The sequence below is a fragment of the Myodes glareolus genome, chromosome 26, assembly GCF_982192425.1.
Source record: "Myodes glareolus chromosome 26, mMyoGla1.1, whole genome shotgun sequence".
NCBI lineage: Eukaryota > Metazoa > Chordata > Mammalia > Rodentia > Cricetidae > Myodes > Myodes glareolus.
The window spans coordinates 15,697,847-15,717,658 of NC_142051.1; the positions used below are offsets into that span (position 1 = coordinate 15,697,847).

General features: G+C 40.0%; 1 protein-coding gene and 1 long non-coding RNA gene across 6 annotated transcripts in view; one reads left to right on the forward strand and one right to left on the reverse strand.

Annotated features, from left to right (window-relative positions):
• Ptprr (protein tyrosine phosphatase receptor type R) overlaps positions 1 to 19,812 on the reverse strand; it is a 235,498-nt gene that overhangs the window by 101,375 nt on the left and 114,311 nt on the right. For 3 of the 5 annotated variants that reach the window (XM_085683131.2, XM_048418575.3, XM_085683130.2), the window contains exons 3-4: positions 3,495 to 3,608; positions 773 to 928 (exon numbers count right to left, since the gene is read on the reverse strand). In XM_085683131.2, coding sequence (XP_085539257.1) covers positions 773 to 928; positions 3,495 to 3,608 — 270 coding nt within the window. Of the gene's footprint in view, positions 1 to 772; positions 929 to 3,494; positions 3,609 to 16,902; positions 17,065 to 19,812 lie in introns of those variants that run through there. The other 2 variants (XM_085683133.2, XM_085683132.2) reach the window with 2 other exon arrangements.
• Positions 833 to 18,938, forward strand: LOC125389872 (uncharacterized). Its single transcript, XR_007228548.3, has 4 exons — positions 833 to 946; positions 3,930 to 3,980; positions 16,973 to 17,117; positions 18,385 to 18,938. It is a non-coding gene; the product is annotated as an uncharacterized LOC125389872 (long non-coding RNA).

Sequence of the window (19,812 nt, forward strand, 5' to 3'; positions counted from 1 at the left end):
TAAGTGTTAAATTTAGAAAATACCATGAAGAAAATGTTCAGAGTTTTTACACATAGGAAAAAGCATATAAACATATTTCACATAGTTTCAAATCATGGTGTGTATGTGTGGGGAATGTGTATTTTGTGACTTTTTCGACAATAAACATGATGATGAAGGGGTCACCTGTTCATAAAGACAGTTCAGAGTGGAGATTTTGTTTTGTTTTGTTTTGCAAATCAGTTTCACAGGTGAGCAAATGAGAAACTGATCTTTCTTGTAGACAGTTTACTGCCGAATAAAATAAATAATTACAAGGCCACAGAGTTCAAGAATCAGCATCAGATAATGAAACTTTACCATGAAAGGTAAATTTGCTTAAGGAAAACACAGAAACTGTGAAGTGTACTGGATTTTGACCTTTAGGAAAATTGCTGGTTTAAAATCTACAGGCTGGGGGGCTGGAGAGATGGCTCAGAGGTTAAGAGCATTGCCTAATCTTCCAAAGGTCCTGAGTTCAATTCCCAGCAACCACATGGTGGCTCACAACCATCTGTAATGGGGTCTGGTGCCCTCTTCTGGCCTTCAGGCATACGCACAGACAGAATACTGTATACATAATAAATAAGTAAATATTTTTAAAAAAATCTACAGGCTGAAAAAAAAAACAAACAAAAAAATCCACAGGCAACTAAGGGCTTTCGTCTCAAAGCCTCACAGGTTGGATTAGCAAATCCTGCTGAATGCAGATTTTTTTTTTCTTTTAAATGAACTTCTCCGTACAATGCCATACCTCAGGGGAGATGTCTGTAATTCCAAACTGCCGTAAATTCTGCTGCAAAACATCGACGTTAAGCGAACGTAGCACTTCCTCAGCCTGCAGGGCTCGCGGCTCTCCCGGTTTCCGGTTCACAGGAGATACAAACAACTCAACTTGGTGCTTCTTTTCCTGGTGAACACCATTGGGGTATGTTAAAGACAATCGGAAAACGGTGGGGGAAATGTTCACCTGTTTTTTACAAACACTGACGTCCGGTTTTGAGAATTAAGTCAAGCCAGAGAGCGATGTAGCTTGACTAATCACTCATAGAATTACTGTAGCCAGTGTGAAGTATAAAATTTTCAAAAGGCCTGTCTTTAGTTAGCACTCCAGAATGCGAAATTTCATATTTCACCAGATGAGCTTTGATGTTCCTTTCCTCATTCTTTACCTTAACGTTGACAGACTTTTAAATTCTGCCCTTGTTCATAATGCATTTAATAAATCTAGATCCAAAGCCAAGATATCTCTAATATCTATTCACCTGAGCTATATGACTTAGACATAATAATTGACTCCATTTTTAAATTTTCTTGACATCAGGTCTCCTCCCTAGGTATCTAAGACTAGCTTGGAACTCCTTTATGTATCCAAGCCTGTTATCAACCTCAAGGTCCTCCTGCCTCTACCTCCCAGCTACCAGAATCACAGGTGGGCATCATTACGCCCAGCACAGTCTTTACCCTTTTTCTCCTCAACATAATATCTTTATTGATTATTTGGGAATTTCACTCAGTGTGCTCCGACCACACCTGCTTCTCATTCCTCCCAGGTCCACTCTCCCACCCCTGTGCCCTCCTCTTCAAAAACAGAAAAAGAAAAAAGAAGCCAAGTCTATGTTGCGTCGTCCACAATGAGTACGTTGGAACATGGTCAAACTTCCAGAGGCCAGCCTCTTAAAGATAGCTGAGGCTCCCCCCACCCCGCCCTGCCCTACACCCGCCCCACCAGAAGCTTCCACAGTGAAGAGCTACACTTCAGCATCCCTAATTTTTAAGGACTCTCTTCCATGGCTTCCTGTTTAGATTATTTCTCATTTGGGGACAAGGGCTATGACAGAGGCCTTCAGTGTCTCTCATTTTCTCACAACTGGCAGCATTTACTCTTTTTTCTTTAAATATTTATTTATTTATTATGTATACAATATTCTGTCTATGTGTATGCCTGCTGGCCAGAAGAGGGCACCAGACCTCATTACAGATGGTTGTGAGCCATCATGTGGTTGCTGGGAATTGAACTCAGGACCTTTGGAAGAGCAGGCAATGCTCTTAACCTCTGAGCCATCTCTCCAGCCCCCAGCATTTACTCTTAAAGGAAACTTTAAAATGTTGTGTTTTCTCTTCTGTGGTTAAACTTTTAAAACACTTGTTCAGACTCAGAAAATAGCTGACTTAGAATAAATATTTTTATGGGAAATGAAACAACTCAGCTTTTACCCACGGAAAAATAAAAAGAAATATAAAACACCCTCAAAACAAATTCTGTCCATACCTGAGAACACAGGCAGAGTAGAAAGGGTAGGCAGGTAGAGTGGAAAGCTGAGTTTGAACAAGGTAGACGATTTAATGCAATAAAAGTATTTATTTAGTTCTTGGTTTTGTTCCCAATAAGAGAGGAATGAAGGATTTTTATAGCTGTATGAAAATTTTTGGTCTTTTAAGCATTTAATGTGTGTGTACATGTGTGTGTGTGTGTGTGTGTGTGTGTGTATGTGTGTGTGTTATGTGTGTATGTGTGTGGGAGCCCGTGGAAGTCGGAAGACAACACTAAACTCTCTAAAATTGGAGTTCCAGGCAGTTGTGAGTTGCCACGTGGGTGCTGGGAACCAAACCCAGGTTTTCTACAAGAGTAGTAAGTGCTCTTAACTGGGGGCCCATTTTATAGCAGCACCCCAAAGTTTCTATCATGGGGGCCTTAGACAGCTAGCTTTTTACAAAAGAGAAAGGGAAAATACAAAAACATCTGATTTAAAATTGCCTATTTTATCCACTTGGCTCACACCAGTCTTCAAAGGCAAGTGAGAACATGCAGCTCATGACATCCAGGTTTCCAGACAGGGAGAAAATGGGGTAAAGAATGAATGTGGGTGACGGACAGCTCTACACTCATCCCTATACAGTGGGTCCCCTGATCTCTTAGGTTTTCCTCACCCCCACTTCATATGCTGATCTAGGTTTTTCTTGGCTTTCCATGGGAGCTTCTGGGGTAGGGATCGGCTCATTTTTTTTTTCTCTTCATACACAACGCTTTGTTTTGTGCCTTCAGCACCCATCCCATTGATAAACTTGACGGGGCTTTAGTAAACACCGTTTGGAATCCCGATTCACAATGTCCCATTCTCCTGGGCAATATTTTGGGAGTTGTATCAGGTTACTGGAGTAAGTAATCTTGTCCTTTCTTCACACCTATCAGGGGAGCTACTACTGAACAATGACAAGGCTGGTAGACTATTTTCTGTAAAGGGCCAGACGGTCAATTGTTTAGGCTTTATGGGTCAACCTGTTTGCTGCAACAGCTTAGCTCCACCACTGTTAGCGTGAAAGCAGCCACACACACCACGTGAACCAGTGGACATGGCATGCTTGAATAAAACCGTATCTACAAAAATAGGTAACATGGTAGACTCATCAGTCATGGAGACTTTGATGATGAAAAGCCAGTTTGAATTCTGAAAATGTGAAAGTGTGCTTCTTACAATGAGACGGTTGATGTGCACTTGCTGGGGTAAGAGTCCCAATGCTGCCGCTACTCCTTGGCGGAAGATTCGAAGCAAGGTTATGTTCAGCTTGGTTATATCCATTTGCAGTGTCTGGAAAACAAAGACAGAAAATACACAAGCTCAAGTGACCATTGCATTTTGGACAGCCAGTTTGTCACTTATAACCGGCTGCAACAGTTTGGGAGTGTTTGTAAATTCACATTTCAGGTGCTAACATTGATACAAATAAAATCAGAGACATACTTGATGTGAAGTTTTACATGGTATTGGTTAAAACACGGCACATAATGCCATAAAACAATCCATCTAGTTATTTAAAAACATAAGTAAAATGGTCATTTTAAAATGAATTCCATTGCAATATGGCTTAATGAAGCTTTTGCTCTTAATTATGCTTTGCTCTTCTTTTAGATGGCAGAATGAAGCCTGTTTCCAAGCTGAAGTAACCAAGAAGGATGCTATGTAAGTTTCATAAGGCTTGAGCTGGCAGTTTCTCTATATAGCAATCTGCTGCCAGTGCCAGGCAAACAAATTGAGGCGCAGTATGTATTTACTCTGGTGGAGAAGCCGGTGATACTAATGATGTGATCTAAGGTAGACTGTGCTCATTCATCGCTTGGGGAAACACACCTAACAAGTCTAAACAGTAAAGCGTTCCAGAGTTACAAACCACCTTGTGATAGTAGTCATACAGCCTAAGACAGCAGTGCTGTTGTTGTACTTAAACCGGGAAGGAATTTACTGTGTTTTCCAAACTGGACCATGAGGCTCGAAGAGTTGGTTCAGCAGAGGAAAGCACTTCAGGCTTATCCAAAGGACCCAGCTTCTGTTCCCAGCATCTGTATCAGCAGCTCACAACCACCTATAACTCCAGCTCCAAGGGATCCCACACCTCTTTCTGCCACACCCCTTTCTGGCCTTCCTAGTCACGTACACAAAAGTGACATGCACACACACACACACACACACACACACACACACACACACACAGAGAGAGAGAGAGAGAGAGAGAGAGAGAGAGAGAGAGAGAGAGAGATTTTAAAAGCCTGCCTCATAGTGATTCAAGATAGATACTTTTAAGAAAGGGAAACTGAATTTATGCATTTCCTGTATTCTATTACTGTTGAGTTCATTGCTTTGAGAAGAGTAGGTCATGTCTAACTGTTGTATGGTTCTTCCCATCCATCTGTTGAAGAGATTGCTTCGCATCTATAATCTACTCTAGTGTAAGGAATCTTTTAAGGGGAGACTCTCTCAACTGACTTTAAAAAGGGAATGATGGAATGACATCCATCATTCATACAAAGAAGAATTTGTAGGCCTGCTATGAAGTAATATATTCCCTGCGTACAAACCTCGTGAGGCAAAATGATTGGAAACAACAAGTGCTCGATGCGACAGGCACAGAGGGATTAACAGTTTGGGGATAAAAACAAGTGTAGCGGGTCCCAGTCAAAGTGGTAGGCTCACTTACTTTCTAGACTGCATTTCTACCTTAGGCTATTTTAATGCCTGCATAGGGGTGGGGGCCCTCTATCTTGTTACAGAGAGGAGCAAATTGAGGTTTGAAGCAGAGCACAGGTTTCAAAAGATTCTGCAAGGTAACAAGCATCAGCTCACTTCTGGGGAAGGCAAAAGGAGAACTTCATCAGAAATGGTCTGAAAAGCTGTGTTAACACCATCAGCAACACTTTCAAAACATTCATACGTTTGTGTTCATGCTATCTATTATGAAAGAATAGAAATACGTTGTCTTGGGGTTGCAGAGATAAGAGTTTAGAACAAAGTATGAGTAGAGCCTTGTTCCCTCACTTGTCTCCAAGCGAGAATCTTCCATGTCTTCTAGTTTCCATTGTTTGGGGGCAATTTTTGGTATTGCTTGCCCTGCAGTGCTAGCTTTTGTCTGAAGCATCACAGTTGTTCTGAGTTTCTCCTCTTTTTAAGTGGCTGTGTCCAGTTTTCTCCTTCTATCAGGGCTGATCTCCCTACTCTTGTATAACTTTAATAATTACACTTGCAATGACCCTACTTCTAAATAAACTCATATTCTTGGTATTAGGGAGTTAGAACTCCAACATAAGGATTTTGAGGGGATAAAATTAAACTACACGTAAGGACCAAGTCAGAATTCTTAGAAAAGAAATTGCCAGGTTTTAGCCAGGGAATTAACTAAGGATCTCAATGTTTTTGCCGGTTTCTCTGGCTATAAGTCTATGCAAATTGTAGGTTCAGCTGAGTCCTGGGTGTTCACCCCTGAGAAGAGCTACTCTTGGAGAACTGATTGGATGGTCAGACAGAGCCATTAGTGAAACACTTTAACTTAAAAGTGGTGTGCAATCTTGATCTCAGTCTAGGTAAAGGTACTGTCAGTACCTGGGTAGGCTGAAGGGAGTGGTTGAAGAACACAGCCACAGTTAAAAAGGATTTTTCTATAGACAAAAGTCTGTCTCACCCTGCCCTGCAGTCATTCACTCCCAAAGAAATGCATACAGGCTTATATTAATCATAAACTGTTTGGCCTATTAGCTCAGGTATATTATTAACTAGCTCTTACAACTTATATTCACCCATAATTCTTGTCTGTGTTTAGATACATGGGTTGGTACCTTTTCTCAGTAAGGCATTCCCATTCTGCTTCCTCTGCATCTGGCTGGTGACTGACTCTCTGCCTTTCCTTTTTACAGAATTATCTTAGTCTGGTTGCCCTGCCTAGACTTCCTGCCTGGCTACTGGCCAATCAGTGTTTTATTAAATCAATAAGAATGACAAATCTTTACAGGATACAAAGCATTATCCCACAGCATTGTCCCCTGGAGCCTTCACTACAGCTTGTCACTACAGTTTCTACTGAACTTGGGGTTTGTGTCTTCTGTCTTAATAAGAAGTGACCCTCTTCGTTCAGAGAGTGATTCTTTATGGCATGAAAATCATGTAATGGCAGCTGCAGAGATGGCTCAACAGTTAAAGGCGTGTACTACTTTTGCAAGAGACCCAAGTTTGGTTCCCAGCATCCAAGTCAAATCACCTGTGACTCTAGCTTCTTCGGGCCTCGCTGTGCACTTCACTCGCGTTCGTATACTCTGACACAGATACATGCGTATATACCTAACTTAAAAAATAAAACATTTAAAGCTCATGCAGTGATCTGTATGTGTTTGTATTATCATTTACTGTGTTTTTAATCACTTAAAGCTGCTTCCGGTAAGTCAATAATGATTTAATATAGAAAGTAAAACTTGAGTTAAGCCTTCCAGGACCAGTAGAACATAGATACCAGTGGTGGCTTTCGGTTTAGAGTTAGTCTATAGTTGCAAGCATAATTCCTTTTTCTACCTACTAAAACCTGATAGCTCTCAATAACAGAGACTTCCTTTCCTCCTAAAGCCTACAGTGTAAACTGCCAGCATACGGAAGCTGTTGCTAGATCTCAGAGACTATATCCCAGCTGTCTGCGTCTGTCCTCTGCATGACTGAAGGTAGAAGTCTCAGCTAACATCCCTGAAACACTGAAGAGGAGCCACTGAGTTCTGGCTTGCCCTCCGTGTTTGTCAGGCAGGCTGAGTAGGCAGGCGCTGTCTCTGGTCCCCAAGGGCAGGATTTGGAGTTGCAATCAACCCTGGGAACTGAGAGACAAGGGGGTTGTGTAAACCCTTGAGAGCTCAATTCCCAGGGCTGTGATTAACAGAGGCTTGTCACTGTGGAAACGGTATTAAAGTCTCAAATGGGAAGTAAAATAGGAACTCAAGATTAAAATCACTCAACAAAACAACTTTGTAAGATGGTAAAAGCTGTGCCTTTGAACCAGAAATTTGAATGACCCAACTAAATGCACAGAGGTAATCAGCTGAAATTAGAACCCTCTGACTTGCTGCAGCAAACATTTGGATAATTTGCCTCTGATCTCTGCTTGTCTGAAGGACTTGGATTGATTCCACAGAGCATGCATGGATCTCTGACTGTAACACCATAAACTAAGTGATGCTAAAGTATAGATTAAATAGATATATGTTTATTTGGGGTGCTCACACATGCCAGACAGAATGTGAGTACAAATTTGGAAAAAAGAAATGATTCTTAACCAATTGACAATTTTATTTCAAACAGCAGAGGGGTGTGGCTTCCTGTAGTTAATGGATATATGCCACCTACGTCTTTGTTGAATAGGTGTTGGAAGCATTTAGCCCCTTCTGTACTGTTGCATACAGGTTCGAATGAGAAAAAGCAGAAATTTCCAGGGCATATAATAAGGCTATAGCTTCATTTTAAAGTTACCATAAAATAGCTTACGATATATTTTAGTCTGAATTCTAAGACCCACTTGATTGTTTCTATGATTAAAGAGTTCCATTTCAAGGAGAAATGGAAATTCTAAATGGGAACGTTAAGATATTTTATAGCAATCAGTCACTCACACAGTTGCTGTGTTCATGAGTTTGTATCTAAAATGTCCCTCAGAGGCCACATGCTAATGATTTAGTGACCTGGTCCTGAGCCTTAATAAGTGGAGTCTAGTGGGAGGAAGTTAGATCAAGCTGAGGTGTCCTTGGAGGAATTCCCCAAGCTCTAGCCCCTTCTCTTTCTTTGCTTACTTACTGTCTCCAGGTTTTGAGTAATTTATACTATACCACTGCACCAAAGGCCCCAAAGCAACAGGCCAACTGACCATGGGCTGAAACTGCTAAAGTTGATTTTCTTTAATATGTGTTATAGTCACAGAAACTAACATATTACATAAGGGAAAATTGGGTACTAAGTCCCTAAAATCCTTGAGAGAAATTCTGTCTCCCCGTAGTCGCAAAGAAGTCTACTTTGTTAAGCACCCCCTTCTTGGTCTCAGTAAGTCTCTATTCCTGACTCCATTCTCAGTCACTGAACTCCTGTATTTGGTTAGAATTTGTATTGGCAAGTGATTTCCAGAACAATGTTTTCTGTGGTGTCTTTGAAGTTCTCTGAGCAGAGAGATTCAGTTCCTTGGAAGCATGTGTAGGAATACTCAGGCCTGTCTTACCGCTCTGTGTTTGCCATTTGCTTCTGTTTACATCGGCATTCCACATTTCTAGTTTTCTCTGTTGTGTGTCTTGCTAGATTTCCACCTGGGCTTCTAACCCAACATTAAGACACTCAGTCACTTCTTCCTCTCTCTCCCCACAACTAAATTGTCTTCTCTTTTCATGTTTTATATGATGAAGTTTCATATTTGGTAGTCATTTTTACTGACTTCTTTCATATTTTTCATTATTACGACAGCGAATTGGCAGTATCTATTCTGCTGGCTGCTGTCAGATGTATCTCATCTCTCTGTCCTTTCTCAATCTCCCCTGAATGACCAGCCACTTTATCTTCATCTATATTTTAATCATCTTAGTTCAGATCTGTCATCATCATCATCATCATCATCTCTCTCTCTCTCTCTCTCTGTGTGTGTGTGTGTGTGTGTGTGTGTGTGTGTGTGTGTGCGCGTGCGCACATGTGCATGCCCAATCATGCCATGGAGGTGTGTAGAGGTCAGAAGAACACTCGGCCTCAGTTGGCTTTTGCTTCCTCCCATCCTTGTGTTCCAGGAAATTCAACTCAAGTCACCAGGCTTGATAGAAAGTGCCTTTACCCATCTAATTAATTTTTCATTATGAACACCATAATGATGTTCAAAATGCTAGTCCGGTCAATTGCAATTATAGTCAAAATACTTAAAAGAGCTCTCAGTTTTTAAATGGTCTCTGGTTAACCAAGCTTGAGTGCTCTCCCTGTCTGAACCTCCCCCACCTATCTATTACATACATTACACTCCATACGTTGTAGTCACACCTGAAGTTTGTAAATATGTTATTCTTTTCCCCCACTGTGTAGTGTCAATTCACATATGCCTAGCTGGCAAAGGGCTGGTCCCTCTCTTTTGAGTCATGGTTCCTTTCTTAGAAAGATTCTACCATTCCTCTTCATTTGAATATATCTTTTATATAGCTGAATTTCAGTATCTGTTACTTTCAAATGAGGCTCAGGCGTCCTATCCTTTTGGAGGCATTTTATCTTTGAAATTATGTTTATGATGCTTTTAGTAACAAATGACATCTTGCCAGGATATTGGATTCTTAATTCAATCTCTATTTTTATTTTTTGCCTTTGAAACCTGCTGCTATTACTCCAATGCCTTCTGGCAATGGAAGTTACTGTAAAATATATCCCGAGTTGAGGCTAGCCTTCTGGTAGATAGCTTACTGATTTCTGCCTGTAATCTCATAAGAGCCTTTATCTCTAAAGTTAAGCACACACACACAGACACAACTTTCTCACAGCGTTTCCTTGGTATCATAGTTCCTATAATGCAGAATTTTGTTGAAATATATAGATTCTAGACTTTGTTGCAGAAATATTCTTTCTTGCACTACATGTGGATGATTTGCTTCTAAATATTTTAGTCTCACATTCAAATACCAATTGAGCCATTATATACTGTATTTCTTTCTAACCACAGTATTTTATATATTCTCCTTGCTAGATGTTTGCATACTTCTATTCAGGTGACATTTTTTTCTATCCTGTTCTCTCTGTTCTTTCCTTTCCTTTAGTTTCTAATGTAGTTTCAATTTCTCTAATGTATTTTCATTAACTTTTAAACATTTCCACGGTGTATGATGAGAACTTCACATGGTGTATGATGAAATATAGTCATATACATTCCCAATATCTCACCCCCCCCCCAACTCCTGCCATATAACTCCAACAGGAGTTCTCTCAACTCACTGAGTCACTAAATCCAGTTACTGCTGCCCCAATGTGTTTGGATGTGGGGCCACCCACTGTAGTGTAGGAATCCTGTCCATGGCTCCGTTCTCAGAAAAGAATGATTTTCTCTCCTCAGAAACTTTCCAGGCCAGGGGCTCCACAGAAGGGGTGGGGCTTGAGCATCATCTACCTCATCTGTCCCAGAGTTTTTGTTGTCTTGTGCAGGTAACCCTATGAATTCACAAGGGTTATAGCTATATCTTGTCCAGAAGACAGAATTTCACAGCCTTCCCCCAGATCCTCTGGTTCTTATATTCTTTCTGCCTCCGTGTCTCCTTAGCCTTATTTAGGGATGAGCTTGGTTTATCTTTTGTTTTCTGCCATCTTGGTCTTTATGATTTTCTAGGTAGGTGAACTGCTTAATTGAACCCCACCATCAAGAGTGGAACCTTGACTTCTACACAGGACTGAGATTCTCTCCATTGTCTAAACGGAATGACATATGTAAAACTTCTCTTGAAAGTTTCTTTGTCTTTTGCATATGTCTTAACATACTTTATTTTATCCACGAGTTTAGTCTGCCTCTCTCTGTTTTTCTGTCTCTGTCTCAATCCTCCAGTGACTTTCTATCATATTTAGAATTATATTCACTATGTGAGTCTTCAGGCCTTCTTGGTGTGGTCCCTGTTGACTCTGATTCTTTCCTAATATTCCCCACCCAGGTCGTTCTATCCTCACAGGGCCTCAGCAAACTATGAGCATTTTGACCATATGGTCTTGACCTTAACTTGCCTGCTGCTTATAAAATTTTCCAACATTAGTGTGTGACAACTTTTTCTGGTATTTCAGCTCTCTATTTAAATTTTACTTCCTCAGAAAAGCCTTCCAGTGTGGCTGGTCTCTGCCACATTATTCTATTTCTGGATGGTATTTATCATTAACCAACATGTTGTATTTACTAGTTTATATTCTCTCAATAGAACTCTATTATATGGGACCTTGTCTATCTGGTTCTCTGCCATCTCCCCCATTGTCAGACATTGAATAAATCTTTGTGCAGCTAAAGAATAAGAACCATCATAATCAACACTGTGCTGTTATTGAGTGAAAGAAGGTGACTTACGTGGTAGGCTTAGGAAGGGTGATGTAAAAAAAGGACTCTGCTCTAGGCCAGTTCTGCTCAGTTGAGAAATAGGCACTTCAGAAATATGCAGAATTGATATTTCACATTTTATATATAATAACACAGTTCTGATGCTTTGACTATTATGTATTTAAAAGAAGCAGAGAGAGACCCAAAGGTAATCTTATTTTCTATCTTTAAATTCAAAATAGATTTTTCACACACTATATTCTGATTATTTTCCCTTCTCTCAACTCCTCCTAGATCTTCCCCACTTCTCTTCTCACGCCAGTGCACAACTGTTTGAAAATAATTTCCATGCAAACTTAATGGTATTTCCATATTCCTGTTGCTTTGGCTTTGGACGTAAAAATTCTATTGTAGTTATGGATCACAAAATTCATGTGTCTGGGGCTAGGGAGGTGGCCCAGTGGTTATGAGTATGTACTGCTCTTTCTGCTGACTGGAGTTCAGTTCCCAGCACCCCACCCAGTGGCTCACCATTACTCATGGTGATAGCTACAAAAAATCCACCATCACCTGGCTTTTGTGAGCACGTGTGTTCACACACATGCCCCCACATAGGCTCGCATGTGTGTGTGTGTGTGTGTGTGCGCACACACACACACACACACACACATAACAAAATAAAGCAAATCGTTGCTATTTAGTTAACACAAATTATGATGCAGGTAATGAGCAGTAGGGAGTGGGAAGACAGACAGACATAAATTCGTTGTTTGTTAAAGGAATGTAAGACATGGGGCAGGATTCTCTTGACTTCTGTGTTTACACATTTAGAAGCTTTTGTCCTGTCTGCTTTGGAAATGGCGGGATAATTTAACAAATAATTATGCTTCCATGTTTAGAAGCTGCAGGTTGGTAAGCAAATACCAAATAAGTTTTCTGCATCAAGAAATTATAATTATGAACACAGGATGATGAGAAAGATTTGAGGTCAAACTGGAATGGGTAATTTCTATTGAACCCATACTCTCCAGGAGTTTATGTATCAAATGGGGGTGATACATGCATTATTTCTTCTGAGAATAACTTTTAAAACTCTGGGAAACACATAAAAATTTAGGAATAAAAATGGCTAGAACTGGAAGATGACAGACCTCGGTAGACTTAGCTTTTACCAATATGAGTTTATTGTATATTAACACTGAAAACAATTCTTTCAGTGAGATTCTTCTCTGGGTTTTCAGAACAAAGAGAAATGGAGCAGGGACTTCACTGCTCAAATGGAGGCCCAAAGCTTATTGACCAGAACAATTAATAACATCAGGGCAGGAAGCGGCCTGATTGCCTTGGGCCACTTTATTCTGATTGATTTTCACATCTATCAAGGAGTTTTAGCTGAAAGTCCATCAGGCAATTAGAAAAGAGGAAAACACAATACTCAAATGATTTCATTGCCAGAAAATTCTGCATTTTGTTTTATATAAGTCAGAATATCAGACTTTAGGAAGGTCTGCAGACTCTGGCCTCTCCACCTCTCTTCATACTTCAGCCAGTTCAGTAGGGTATGGCAGAGTCTTTAGAGTTGTTGGTTTAAATTTATATTCGTCTTGCTTCTTTTTCTCCCACGGCAAATTAAATGCCAATAAAAAAATCATCCAAATTTAGCAACTTAGGTTAGAATCCCTTAGCTGATTCATCTGGAAAGCCCTGTATAACCTAGTTTCCTCTTTATTTCATTTTTCTCTCTCCTCTGCTTTAATTTCACCTCTTAATTAGTGCCCTCTTTCACTCATTGCCCTGTGATAAGCCTTCTCTCTTGCCTCCAAAGATTTCTTCAATCTACTGGTTAGACCTTTTGTATACATTTCCCTGAAATCTAAATGTATATAATTATAGTAGTCTTTATCATCATAATAAATTATTTTTTAAAAATCACGAAGTGGTGAGAACCTTGACCTTCTTGAGTACATATTCACTGGAGGAGAAAGAGCTTGTTTAATTACAGAATTTATACCGCATATTCTTATGATATGTCCATCTTTGTGCTTTGTGATTTTTGTATTTATCTAAACTTGTAGAAAGTTACACACACACACACACACACACACACACACACACACGGCAAGAGTGAGGGCGCAAGAGATAGAGGTTTAATACAAAACTCAAGATGGAAGAAAAGCTGCGACTTAACCGTGTTTAAATTTATCCTGCGTACAGTCAGTGAACGTAAGAGCAAGTCACTTGCTTCAACAGGCTTTTCAAGCCTCATTATTGTACGTTCCAGTTACCAGAAGTTTCTGCTTTCATCCTCCTGATTATGTTTCCTCTTCTGTGTTGTTATTTTAACCTATTGTTATTCCTTGTGTCCTCTTTCAATCTCCCTCGGGTTGTTTCTACTCCCCTTGTTCCTTCCGCATTTCTCACTCTGGATAGCAGTCAAAGTGTGAGTGGAAACGGGGCTCTGGGCAGACAAACTGTGTGCAGACAAATCTTGTTGGGAAAACAAGGTCAGACACATTCAGGTTTCTAGGATGAGCCTCTTCAAGACAATAAAACTTGACAGGTGTGGTGGCACAAGGTTTTAATCCCAGCAAAGAAGAATCTCGGTGAGTTCAAGGCTAACCTGATCTACATAGCAAATTCCAGGCCAGCTACAGCCACAGAGTGAGACTAAGTTCCAACCAACAAAGCAACCAAGGAACCAAGGAACCAACGAACCAATCAACCAACCAACCAACCACCCACCAAAACTCTGACGATAACAAAAAGACAAAAACAACAAACAACTGAACAAAGAAAGGATAAAAATCTCTGATTATCCCTGCTCTGCCTGCCTCACTCACAGAGCATATCTCAAAAAGGACAAATGAGACTTCCCATCTCGACCTCCAACACGAGAGAAGGCGAGGTATAAGCCTTAAACATTCCAGAAAATTGCTTTCTAGTCAGAAACTGGGGCTGTTTTAAGCCAGGAAATATATAGATACCTTCTTATTAAAATGAAGAAATTATTAATTTACACTGACCATTGCTGCTTTTATTTTTGACATGAGTAAAAGAGCCAGATGGCTATCTCTCCTTTTTTCTCTTTAACGCTCCAGTATTCAGGCAACAGGGGTTTATTATTTCCAGACTTGCAAGTGATCCCATATAAAAGTTGAGCCACAAAAGGGCAGGAGACCACACACAATCTGTGAAACCACATCTGAGTGGCTTGGAGTCTAACCCTGCACGGATGGATGTCACACATTTCTTTTCTCTCGATTCCCACCACAGAGGAGTTCATGTTTCACTTCAGTGAGGGTCAGAGGGCTTTGCTTTCCTTCATCTGGTGAGTTACACGATTCTCCAAGAAACATGATAAAGACGAAGTGTGGGCTATTGGCATGTGGTTTTTTTTTTTTTTTTTTTTTTTTTTTTTTTTGCGAAGCAACTAAAAATGCTATGGTTGACTGTCCTCGGTAATCCTGATTATTTTTCTGTCACAGTGGGCATTGACAATTTTCTGCGTAACTTAAAGTGAATAAAGATGGAGTGTGGGCTAAGTTTTAGTACGCCCATGGTTCTTTTATCTGTAGAAGGAGATGGTAACATAATAATAATCACGTAATTTTCCCACACTGTTATTTCTGTGATTAGCACTTGCAGAGACATCTCATTTCTAGAAAAGTAGGATTCTGAGTGTTGTTGTCTGCAGCAAAGCTTTTATCTGCAGCATGACTGTGCCAATTTCATCTTAGTACATCTTAATCCTTACAGTGGAACTCTTTTTTTTTCCCCTCTTAGTAGGACTGAGGCTGTGATGTTTCTTAGGATTGCTCTATCTGTGACTTAATTATTAAATTGTCCCAGAGAAGGAAATGCATTGATCAAAAGAACAAAGAGGCTATATGTAACATGTTCTTCCTTATTACAACTAAATATAGAAATGGTTAATCTTATACTGTACACGTCAACATTAATTATTAACTGACTGATTCATGGTGATTATTTAAAAAAATAAGTTGAAGATTGTGGAAGCTGTAGGGTAAGGTATTTTGGCATTGGAAATTAAAAAGTCTTTGTCTGGAGCTTTACTATCTAGTAAGTAAAAGTATTAAATAGATAATAAACCCTCTGCATATTAAATATATATACATAAATTTTTGTGTGTCTGTGTATATGGTAGACACTAAAAGAAAATCATTGAAAACTCCCTTCTTTGTCCTAAAATCTGACTGCTAAACCTAATCCTCTTCATATTAAACATGTTAACATTTATTTAATATTATATATAATACATTTAACCTATATATAAATGTGTGTCTATGTGTGTATGATAGACATTAAAAGAAAAATCATTGAAAACTTCCTTCTTTTTTCTTTCTCTAAAATCTGGCTGCTGAACCTCAAATGCTACATTGAGATTTTGGCCCTGATTTGACTTTATTATCTGCTCCTGTTTCATAGTAGAGATTCACTCAAAAGAAAAAAAGATCTGGCAGTCCTGTATTTTACAGGAAATGGAGCTTGATTTCTTGAGTCAAATGATTTATCTGGGCTATCCTGGGTGATTATACTCTGCAATATTGGATCACACAGGAAGTTCATCCAATTTTATTATAACGATGGATGGAAATACCAACTACATTACTTTTTGACATTGTTGTTTATTCTTAAGGGCCACAGATAAAATCAAAATTGTCCATAACTTTATATCAGTACCAGAGACACTAATACTATTTTGCACATTCAAACGAGATTCTCATTTTTCATCTCTATATACCCAGACCCTGCACACAGTGCCAAGAACACAGGCGGAATTCAATAAATATATTTTGAGACAAATCTGTATAAACATTTTGTGAGATTCTCTTTATCTGAGAATATTTCCTTCTATGCAGATTAACTAATGAAATCATAGCTAAATTTTAATTAGAGCCAAAATTATTGTGAATGCTACGAAAGCCAAGGTTCCTGGTTCACTCAAGGAAAACGGGGGAGCTTCCGCTCCCAGCTGAGAACTAGGCCAGGGCATTTCATATAAAAAACACTCATTCCTCAGTCCCCTGACCGGATCACAACAGAAGACACTGACTGGCGTTTTAGTGAAGTCTGCAGGTAAAGGTAGGGGCCCTCGTTGTAAAACTGTCTAGATTTCCTAGCTCAGCTCACTGTAACCTTTTCTTCATTTTTCTAATTATCATAAATGTGGTCATCTTTCCCCAAATGTCACTGTGGTAAATACACTGAACAAAGCAGAGAAAATGTCTGCTTCGCTTACTCTAACACAATCTCTGGTTGTGTTCAAATGGGTACATTTGCCATCCTGTTCTTTGGAGGTGGTTGTGGGTTTTGCACGAGACTCCAGAGGCTGGTGAGTCAGTGCTGTAAAGACACACTGAATAACTGCATAGGGGTTTTTTTTTTTTTTCCATCTCAGACTTAAAGGCTAAATCTGTTTTTCTGAGAATCAAAAAGGGTCTCTGCTAACTCACTTAAACAGCCACTGACAGAAATCCCAATGTTTGTCCTCCGGACCTCACGGCATGACCCCGGCCACCCTCTACCCACCCTGAAGGATCCTCTTACCGGATTGGAAACTGACCGAATGTTGTGATGGATCCGACTTCCATTTGTATTTCTCTTGTTATTCCCTCAGCATTGCAAGCTGGCCTAATCACAAAGCCTGGGAGCAGAGCTGAAGCCTCCTTTAGTCACCTGGCGCTCACTGGCTGCTATTTCTAGAGACACTGCTGAGCCCTGGTCTACAGCCACAGCCGGTGCGGTCCCGGGAGACCCCCCAGGTGCTCGCCCTTTCAACAGTTTACTAGCCTAGAAATTCATGGATTTGTGTCCCCCATGGTAGTTAACAAAACTGTAAAGTGAGAATTTTATGAACTGTGGACAAGATCTGTTGCATGAGAAAAATGTTTCCTTTTTTTCCTTTAAAAGAAAATAGTATATTTATAAGATCTTTAAAAAAACACTTTTTTCAAAGTGACACCATGTTCATGAATAATTTTCTAACTGGGTAACAGGGGTCTCACATAGATCTGATTTTAACTCTATTACTTAGGAAATGGGGATTAATATTCACATATGTATTGAAGAGGAAATTAAAGTGACGGATTACATGCCCAAGTAATGAGTTGGAGACTCAAATATAGGCTGATCTGATTAAAAAACTATTTTTTCCCTACCATATATACCATTTGTGTTTAATACGTGATTCAAAATAAATGATTATTATAATTATTTCTATTAGCGAACTATCTAGTTTGAAAATAATTAAGATAGAACAAAGGAAAGGAAAACATTTTCTTTGTAAGCGCTAAGATCATTCTCCTAGGGTACGAGTACCTAAACACTTTGAGAATCCCTCAATGACATAAAGATTTATGTCATACCTCGAGTAAGACTTCAATAAAGCTTAATTATTTATACATTACTGCTAGTAAGGTAAATCAATTTTTAAGAGACCAGAGCACCCCTAATAGTCTTAAAATGTCTATGATTTTTGACCGAATAATTCTCCACCTGAGAAAAATGTATCTTAGTGAAATGCGGTCAGTGAATAAAATAATATTTTATCGGTTAAATTTTATTTTTAAACAACCAGAGGAAACTTTAAAGAACATCAATAGCCAAAGTATAAATAAACTTTGGTATGTCAATGGGGGACAATTGTTGGCTAACTCTCTCTTCTGTTATTGATTGGCATCTGTCTACTAGATCTTTCTGGTATACCTCAAAAGTCCTGAGACAGTTTTCATACTAAAATAAAGTCATTGGGGTTTAGTGGCATACATACATCACCTCGGCATGTGGGGGGCAGAGGCAGGAAGAGCCTGGGCCACAGTGTGGGCTACAGTGTTGAGACTGATTTAAAAAAAAAACAAAAACAAGCAAAGAGCCATCTAAAGCTACGCAAATCAAGAGGCTTTCTCAGCCAGCTACTTTTCCGCATGTTACCCTTTATAAGGGAAACCGTTGCAGCATTTATTGTTTGTAATTCCTTTTCCTGTCTGCCTGTCTATAACTTACTATTTTCCATTTCTTTTTCTCTGCTAGAGTCCTAAGCCGGAGGGCTGATTCTGGGGGCTCTAATCATGTCTCATCATCCCAGGCCCAGCCATTTGCCAGAAAATCCAGAAAAAAGTGATACGAAAACAGCAGGAATGGATTTGAATCCAAATGGCCACTTGGTGAAGACCCAAATTAGGCATCCCAGTCTACCTGTGAGGACTGACATAAGATTTAGGTGCAAGCAGAAGAATTGGGACAGTGGGGGTGGGGTCTCATAATAGTAAGCAGCCTTGGTTAGTGGCCCGGCTGTTCGTATTCTCAGTTCCGACTCTGTGAGCTAGCCTGTGGGCCACTGCAGTTTTATTGATATGATTGTACCTGCCTGGGAGATAGTCTCATGGGGTGACCTGTTTCTCAGCAGCTGCTGTTCCTGGAATCCCAAGTAACTGCAGGCTCAGGGCAATGACTACAGACTTCCAGAAACCCTTTTCTGAGTCTGGAACATGACGTTATAAAAGCTGATATTAAGATCACTCAGTTACTTGAATCTTTGTGCCTTTGGGATTGAGTGAGGTGAGACAATCTGTTGGATGTCATCAGTATTTAGGCGCGCGCGCTCTCTCTCTGATTGATTAGCATGATTACCATCTGCAGAACACAGCAGGCTACTACTCCTCATGGAAGGTAACAGGTACAAACTAAGGGGAGAGACACAGGAGTTTATCATGAGGTGTTTTGTTTTGTTTTGTTGTCTTTGTTTTACTTTTCACCATGTCCCTGCAAGTGAGGAACTGGTGAGGCTCAAACAAGGACTCTGATTTGGAGCAGTTTCTAAGTACAAGTTGTGGGCACTGGCTACCAGGAAATCAAATATGAGTTGCCACCTCCACCGTTCTCATCCTGTTGACCCAGCATCAGCATTGGCAATGACATTAGCACCAGCATCAGCACCAGCCTCAGAATCCGCATCAGCATCAGCATCAGCATCAGCACCAGCACCAGCATCCACATCCGCATCAGCATCAGCATCCACATGCCACCTCACAGATGACTCCTCCCTTCTCCTGATGGTCTTTCCTAGGCTCCAAGACCTTACACTCTCTTTGCATTGCTTCTCTCTCAACAGTCCTTTTCAATCTTCTTTTATCTCCCCTCTTCATCTCCCCAGATTTTACACAGTGCTCAGTCGTTAGTCCCTTCTCCAAACCACCATCTCAAACTAACCGGAACTCCTCCCTTTGAGCTCAAGGTTTTCCTGTCCAATGGGGTACCAGCACACCCATTCAGGTGTCAGCCTTACTCTTCTGACTCCTGTGCTCCCCACTTTCACACAGAATTGGCTCCTTCCTCTTTTCTCTTCTTCACTCTAACTGGCACCTTGAGTCTTCCAGTGTTCAAGTAAAAAAAAAAACAACAACTAAATAAAACAAAAACACAGCATCATTCTTTCTTTTTCTTAAGTCCTGCTATTAA